The following is a 7,439-nucleotide window of genomic DNA, read 5'->3' as shown; positions in this document are numbered from 1 at the left end:
ACGGGACGGACGGGACGGGAGATGAATTCAGAACCGCCTCATTAGGCGGGACGGGGCGGGTCAGCCCACCAGATGACGAACTTTTGGCAGGGCGGGTTTCTCCGTTTGCCACTCTTAAATCAAACCACTCTATATTTTTATATTTTCATTTTGTTTATACCACTTCCAACTAGGGATATCAACGGGGCAAGGCGGGGGCGGGGGATGCCTCCCTGCTCCCCATCCCTTCCCCTAGATTTGCTTCTTGTCCCTGTTCCCGTTTTTCGTCGTGGATAAATATTGCTCCCTGGTTCGTCCGAACACTAGGGAGACCGAGCTTAAGCGCTTCCGAGTGAGTTGACACCGAGGAGGAAGAGCTTGACGTCGGCCGGAAGTCAGACACCGCGGCGGGAATACCTGCACAAGATACTCCGACGCTCAAGTCAGTAGTGATTCACGGTGAGTGAGTTAAGAGAAAAGAGTGAGAGAATAAGAGTCATAGAACCTGAGACCTAGCCGAGCATATTAGCTAGGTTTTATAGGAGTTGTTTTCTGCCCGTTAGTGGATAAGTCCTAGTTTGTAGGTTGGTTATGATATTCTGTTTTGGTGCTATAAACTAGTTGAGCACGTTTCCTATTTTCAGTTGAGTGATGCTGTTTTGGTCCTGATCACGTGCCGAGCTTTTCGGACGGCTGATACGGGGCCGAGCTTTATGATGCACGTGTCTTTTTATTTGAGCAAGTGAGGCCGAGCTTATCTGCTCTTGTTTCGAGTTTGTTTGATGTGACGTCAGCCTCAGATATTTGCGTGCCGAGTATTCCGGGCGACCGAGGATGTGGGAGACGTATCATAGCCCCCAAGCTTGCCTTGGTTTGGACAAGACTAAGGTGAGCTTTCGGACCAAGAATATCGTAATCCTCGGTTGCCGAGTTTTTGTTGGTTGCGTATGGTCTTTGTAGCCCCCAAGCTCGGCTTGGTTTTGTCTGGGAAATTAGAGCGTTGTGAGTGGCTTCGTACTTCGCGCTAGTGTGAAATGATTGATGTGAAAAACCGCTCCACTTCTCTAGGTACCCTTGTCCATTGGTTTGTGTGGTGGTTTTAATGCTTCCCTCTTTTCTGCCAATCTGAAGTAAATGCATAGGGCATAGTAACCGTTTCTTTTGTGGGTTTTATGTTACTTTGCGTTTTCTTTTTCTTTCCAACTGCTGTAATCTGGGATAGAGGTTATTTTCTTCTTCTTGTCTGAGAAATGAGCAAGCAAGGTCAGTGTTAATTCTTCTTTCGTCTTCATCTACTTGCTTTTTTCTTTCTTTGTCTTTGATGGAGAACTGTAATGTGGGTGCTTCATACGATTGGGTTGATCCTAGGGTGAAGGGTTATGTCTCCCAGTTTGATGATGAAGAGTCAGTGAGGTTGTTGGGTTCGGATTCCTGGGTCAGGGTTGGTAGTGGTGTTAAAATAGAATTGTTACCTTGTGAAAGAGATGATCGAGTGTGCCACCGACGTGATGATTGGTCCTTCTTTTTTATGTACAGTTGTTTATTTACTGAGTTGGGTGTGAGGCTTCCGTTCACTGAATTTGAGTGTGGGGTATTATATTGGTTGAACTGTGCTCCGACCCAGCTTCACCCTAACTCATGGGGTTTTGTCCGGGCATTCGAGGTTTTGATGGAACTGTTGGAACGTCCGCCGTCTTTGAGGCTATTTTTTTCTTTGTTTCAGGCGAAGGGGGTGAATAGGGGGTTGTGGGTGAATCTTAGCAGTTATCCTCGTCGTGCCGTGTTTGGTCTGTAGAAGTCTTCATTTAAGGACTTTAAATCCATGTTTGTTAGGGTTAGGAGTGTTCCTGAAGACTTCCCTTTTTACTTAAATGAGCATTTAGTTAAGAGGTTTCCGTTGTTTTGGTGTTCCAAGCCATACCAAGCTTTGGATGTAGATGATAGGCTGCCTGATGACGATATTGTGATGGATTTTTTGTTTAAATCCTTGGGTCCGAAAGGTTTGTTGTCTGTCGCCGAGATGTTGAAATGGGATACTGATAGGCAGGCTGTGTATGAGCATATAGGTAATTTGTTTTACCGCGTTTTTTCTGTGTTGATATTTTGGTATGTTGTTCCTCACTGTGTTGTCGTTTCTTTTATTTGTAGGCGAGAAAGCTCCTGCCATTACCATGACAGGCTTGAAGCTTTTCTTTAATCAGCGCAAGAAAGGGGAGAAAGAGGTGTCTTCGAATGCTGGGAAAGGTTTAGTTGCCTTGATTCATCATGGTCCTGGGCCGAGACATAAGAGGAAGAGGGGGCAAGCCCAGGGCAGCCTTGCCGAGGTTTTGGAGGGTAAGGGGGAGTCTTCTATGATTTTGGAGAAGGTTGAGTCTGCATACGAGTCGCAGAAAAGGCTTCATGGTTATGACGAGAATGAGCACGCTAGGTCTCTGTGGGCGAAGTTGTACCCTTTCAGTACTATGGCTGACAAACTGTGTTGCTTTCCGGACGATATGAAAATGATTGAGGAAGTTGGCCGAGCTGGTGTTAGTCGATTTCTTCAGGTATAGGTTATTTTGTTTGAGGTTGCGTCTTTTTGTTGATGTCTCTTATTACGTTATTTTATTTTCGCAGGTGATTGGTGCTCGGATTGTTGCCATCGGTCGAGCACAGGAGCTTGCCCTGGATCGGGAGCAGACTGAAGTTTCCCATGTAGAAGAGCTGTCTTGGATCATTCAGGAAAAAGATCAGAAAATTGATGAGCTTGCTGCTTCTATGGAGAAAAAGGAGTTGGAGTTGGCCGATGAGAAAAAACTCCAAAAGTCCTCGTCTGAAAAATTGAAGGTTGTGGAATCTGAGAATGATCAGCTCTATGCTCGGATCAAAGAGTTGGAAGGCGGGGTTTATGAGGCCTTTGCCCAAGGGTTTGACCATGCTGTCTCCCAGATCAAGGTGGTGTATCCGGAAGCTGATCCTTCGAAACTTGATGTCATGAAGGTAGTTGTTAATGGTGAACTTATTGAAGATGAAGGTGCTGCTGAGAGTGAGGGATCTAGCATAGGTGATAAGGCAGACTAGGCCTTTAGTATTTGATCTTGTTTATTTTGTATATTTGTAGCATGCTTGAAACTTGTGGCTGTTTATTTTGAACTCTGTTTCCGAATATTTGGTGATAACGTTTTGGGTACCGAGTATATAATTCGGTTGCGATACTTTTGTTTTCCGAGCATATAGCTCGGCTTAGTTATGACTTTGTAAAAACTGATATTTTGGATGAATTCATGATTATGTGTTGGAAGCAATCATATATATGTATTGAAGATGGCCAAAGTCATTCTCTGTTTGAGTGAGCCTGTTAGGAAATAAGAGTAGATGATGTAGTATTTGTGCTTTTGAATGGAAGCGCTTTAAGATTTTTTTTGAGTACTTTGATGATATTATTTGTTTGTACTTCTTTCGAGCAGTGTGCTCGGCATGCGCATGTTGTTTTCCGAGTATGAAGCTCGGATTAGTTTGTTAATTGGAAAGACTTTGACTTATTCTTATGATGGGAGTTTTCCGAGGAATATGCTTGGCTTATGATGTTAGTGTTCCGAGGATAATGTTCGGATAATTCGCTGCGTTTGCTAACTAAAATGTGTGCTAACTGTCAAAATGAGAACTGTTTTGATTTTACATTAGGTTGTATGGGTACAATGATTTGTTGCGTCCGGCCTCATTAAAACCCTTTCCGAGTAAAACCCTTGTGTTTTGGGAAAAAACCGTCGGAGGAAAAAAGAGTACCATCATTCGCTATTACACTGGCTATGACATGATTGATATTCCCTTAGAGAGGAGATGTTCCATGTTCCTGGAAGTTGCTCTCCTCTAAGGGTTTCTAATTTGTAAGCCCCCTTTCCGAGGTTTTGAAGAACTCGGAAAGGACCTTCCCAATTTGCCGCTAATTTGCCATGTGCTGGTGGTTTCCGTGCATCTTCTGTTCGTCTGAGTACAAGGTCTCCATTGTTGAAAGACCTGTGAACTACTCTTTTGTGGTGTCTTTGCTCTAGGTATCATTTTCTGGCTCGCTGCTTTATGGCGGAGATGTCTCTGTCTTCTTCTACGAGGTCCAGTTCCGCTGACCGAGCTTGTTGATTGTTTGGTTGATTATAGAGCTCGGTCCTAAACGTTGGGATGCTGACCTCTACTAGAATGAGTGCTTCTGCGCCATATACCAATTTGAAGGGAGTTTCCCCTGTGGCAGATTGAATGCTGGTGTATGTGTTATACTTTGACGCGGGCTTAGGAGGTTTCTTGGTGTCCCTGTTGCCTGGCGATCTGAAAGTTCTTTCCTCATCTCTCCGATGCGGTTGTTTGTCTGATTTCTGGGCTTCTCGGAGTTCTTCAATCTCTATTTGCCCAGCCGCCCTTTCTCGGAATTCCTCTAGCGTCTTTGGTTTTGTTATGGCAATGGTCTCCCGAAATTTGCCAGGCCTGAGGCCGGCCTTGAGAGCATGCAGGTGAACGGCCGGGTCCAAGTCTTGGATCTCCATAGTGGCGTCAGCGAATCTGGTCATGTAGTCTTTCAGGCTCTCGTGCTGACCTTGTTTGATGGTGCCGAGATAGTCCGAGCCATGTACGTAGATTCTTGATGCAGCAAAATAATCAATGAATGATCTGGCGAGGTCTTCAAAGGAGGAAATCGAACCTGCAGAAAGTTTAGAAAACCAGAGTAACACAGCACCATCTAGGTACGTGGGGAATGCTCGGCAGAGGACGGGCTCATTGTTAGGGCCGTTGAAAAACATCATTGATTGGAACTTCTTCACGTGGGCCCGAGGGTCGCCGAACCCCTTGTATGGTTCTAGCGCGGTGGGCAGCGTAAAGTTTTTCGGCATCTGGTAGTTTGTGATCTTCTCGGAGAAAGGGTTGTCAAGGGTGAGCTTTTCCTTTGGCGGGACGATGTTTAAAGGGTCCGCCGGACTTTGAGCCGAGCCCTTGGAGTTCTCTCCATTGTTCTGTGTTGAGAGCTCGGCTATTCTTCGTACCTCCGCCTGAAGCTCAGCGATTTGAGCCAGGAGGTCGTCCTGTGAGAGTTGTGGATTTTCCTTGTCAGCCATGTCCGAGGATCGAGAATCCTGCAAAACAAAGTAGAAGACTAAACGAAGGAAAAAATGGGGTTAGATGTATTCCGGGCCCCACGGTGGGCGCCAAGTGGTTCGTCCGAACACTAGGGAGGCCGAGCTTAAGCGCTTCCGAGTGAGTTGACACCGAGGAGGAAGAGCTTGACGCCGGCCGGAAGTCAGACACCGCGGCGGGAATACCTGCACAAGATACTCCGACGCTCAAGTCAGTAGTGATTCACAGTGAGTGAGTTAAGAGAAAAGAGTGAGAGAATAAGAGTCATAGAACCTGAGACCTAGCCGAGCATATTAGCTAGGTTTTATAGGAGTTGTTTTCTGCCCGTTGGTGGATAAGTCCTAGTTTGTAGGTTGGTTATGATATTCTGTTTTGGTGCTATAAACTAGTTGAGCACGTTTCCTATTTTCAGTTGAGTGATGCTGTTTTGGTCCTGATCACGTGCCGAGCTTTTCGGACGGCTGATACGGGGCCGAGCTTTATGATGCACATGTCTTTTTATTTGAGCAGGTGAGGCCGAGCTTATTTGCTCTTGTTTCGATTTTGTTTGATGTGACGTCAGCCTCAGATATTTGCGTGCCGAGTATTCCGGGCGACCGAAGATGTGGGAGACGTATCACTCCCCATTCCCATTTTTCACAGGGTTCTATTTCTCGTGGGAACCCCATTTCCATCTCTTAATCGTTCTGACTAATTATTAATTTCCATAGGAATAGAGTTAAAAGTATCTATTTTATACAAAAATATCAAAATTTTATACAAAAAGTCTAAATGACAAGATGGTAACTTCTTTCAAAATGACATAGTGAAAAACGCCACAGCGAGCCAGAACGCAGAGCAGTGGACGATCTGGGGAATGCGACAGCAGAAAAGAGAATGGACACGACGACAGAGTTGTGAAAAGAAACGCCACAAATACAGCGAAAGACCTATTGAGGATGATGAAACGGTGAGGGGTGACAACGTGGTGAGACGAGAGAGTGGCGAGAAAATAGCTATAGAAATGTTGGATGGAGTCTGAACGACGTTAGGGATCTATAAATTGAAAAAGGATTATGCATANCTGACGAACTCTATCTTTTTTATAGAGTTTGCCTAACCCCCGGTGAACTTCACTCCAATTTTTTTTAAAACCCATGAAACTCAAATTTTTAAGTCATTATCATCATATCCAAGAATACATGGGAGTACACAAAAATACACAGATACACGAAAATAAGCCATATTTAACAAGGATTTTTTCTCATTATAAATTTTAAAAAAATAATTATTTTCCCAAGAAAAATACGACTGTGTACTCTTGTGTAGTCTATGTACCCTGAAAACGATGATAATGATTGCTTTGTCTGTTGTGAAGCTTAGAAATTTGAGTTAGCCATTTTTTTTAGAATTTGAAGTGAAGTTCACCGAAGTTAGGCGAGTTCTATAAAAATTATAGAGTTCGGCCGAGGTACGATAAACTTGCTTTGAATAAAAAAAATCGTATTTAAAAAATTAAAGTTAAAAAATAGAATTTTAAGAAATAATAATATTTTTTATTTTATTTCAGAAAAAATTCTTTTGTTGATTATTAATTAGAACCATTAAACTAATTTAAATGAGACGAAATATTTGAAATTTTCTGCTCGTGTCAGTGCTTCCCGTTCTGCAACATATTCAGATTATGGGTCCCAACAATAATAATTTGCTTATGAATACGGGTTCCTTGTTGCAATAATTTAGCCATCTATACAGTAGCATTGCCCGAAAGATAAATCTTCAAAATGTGAGGGTCCTAACTCCTGGCACGCAGCATCAAGAGAGACCAAACACCCATTCTTCACCTTCTAGGTAGCTGTTGTGTGCTCTTCTCTTCTCCCCCAATCAATCACACAACTCCTCCATCCGAAACGCCGGCAACGCTGAGTCTGCGTTCCATTTCCACACCACTTAAGCATCCACCGGTAACTAACAAGGGCGGTCGTATGTGCTCTCTCCTTTGATCGTGAACTTCAACTGTCATCTATACGATGTCGTTTTATCGCGGATTGTCTAAGATTTCAAGAAATCTCAGAGGCAGCAGCAGCGGCATCTTCAACGTAAGTCGGTTCTGTAGTCTCCAATTTCTTGCTTCTCGTGAACACTACTTATTCATAGGATCTGCTGAAATGGTAAATGTCTTTTCTCGGCTTTTAACTTCACTTCGTGTTTGTAGTTAGGATCTAAAAGTAATTAATTCCAATTTTAATTCACTCACAAGCCACATGTAAATTTGGAATCAGTTTACAATATCATTTAATTTTTTGAATTTTCTGTTACTATTTTTAAAGGGTTGCTGTATTAAGAACAAGAGCACATGTTAGGATTAGAGTACGTGTTAA

At 43.4% G+C, this 7,439-nt stretch overlaps 2 protein-coding genes and 1 long non-coding RNA gene across 4 annotated transcripts in view; 1 reads left to right on the top strand and 2 right to left on the bottom strand.

Annotated features, from left to right (window-relative positions):
- LOC107607814 lies at positions 4,014–5,753 on the bottom strand. Its single transcript, XM_016309716.1, has 3 exons — positions 5,570–5,753; positions 5,170–5,264; positions 4,014–5,078 (listed from the first exon to the last, which is right to left on the bottom strand). The coding sequence occupies exons 1-3, from the start codon at positions 5,751–5,753 to the stop codon at positions 4,014–4,016; spliced, it is 1,344 nt and encodes a 447-aa protein (XP_016165202.1).
- Positions 6,894–7,439, bottom strand: part of LOC110264389 — a 1,618-nt gene continuing 1,072 nt past the window's right edge. Inside the window, exon 3 of the long non-coding RNA XR_002350508.1 lies at positions 6,894–7,007. This is a non-coding gene — a long non-coding RNA (uncharacterized LOC110264389). The remainder of the gene's footprint in view (positions 7,008–7,439) is intronic.
- The window catches only part of LOC107606041 (solanesyl-diphosphate synthase 1, mitochondrial), a 32,946-nt gene continuing 32,513 nt past the window's right edge, over positions 7,007–7,439 (top strand). For both annotated transcript variants that reach the window (XM_021106369.1, XM_016308007.2), the window contains exon 1: positions 7,007–7,157. In XM_021106369.1, coding sequence (XP_020962028.1) covers positions 7,089–7,157 — 69 coding nt within the window. In that variant the 5' untranslated portion in view covers positions 7,007–7,088. The remainder of the gene's footprint in view (positions 7,158–7,439) is intronic.

Source organism: Arachis ipaensis, chromosome B07 (assembly GCF_000816755.2).
Source record: "Arachis ipaensis cultivar K30076 chromosome B07, Araip1.1, whole genome shotgun sequence".
Classification (NCBI taxonomy): Eukaryota; Viridiplantae; Streptophyta; class Magnoliopsida; order Fabales; family Fabaceae; genus Arachis; species Arachis ipaensis.
This window is presented reverse-complemented; position numbering and strand designations above follow the sequence as displayed.

Excerpts from the sequence above, each read along its gene's own strand:
- LOC107607814 (XM_016309716.1), bottom strand. The coding sequence starts at position 5,753 with ATGGAAATGGGGTTCCCACGAGAAATAGAACCCTGTGAAAAATGGGAA. Across the intron at positions 5,265-5,569 it reads CTGCTCAAATAAAAAGACAT|GTATTCCCGCCGCGGTGTCT; the intron begins GTGCATCATAAA and ends TATCTTGTGCAG. Across the intron at positions 5,079-5,169 it reads TTAAGCTCGGCCTCCCTAGT|GATTCTCGATCCTCGGACAT; the intron begins GTTCGGACGAAC and ends TTTGTTTTGCAG.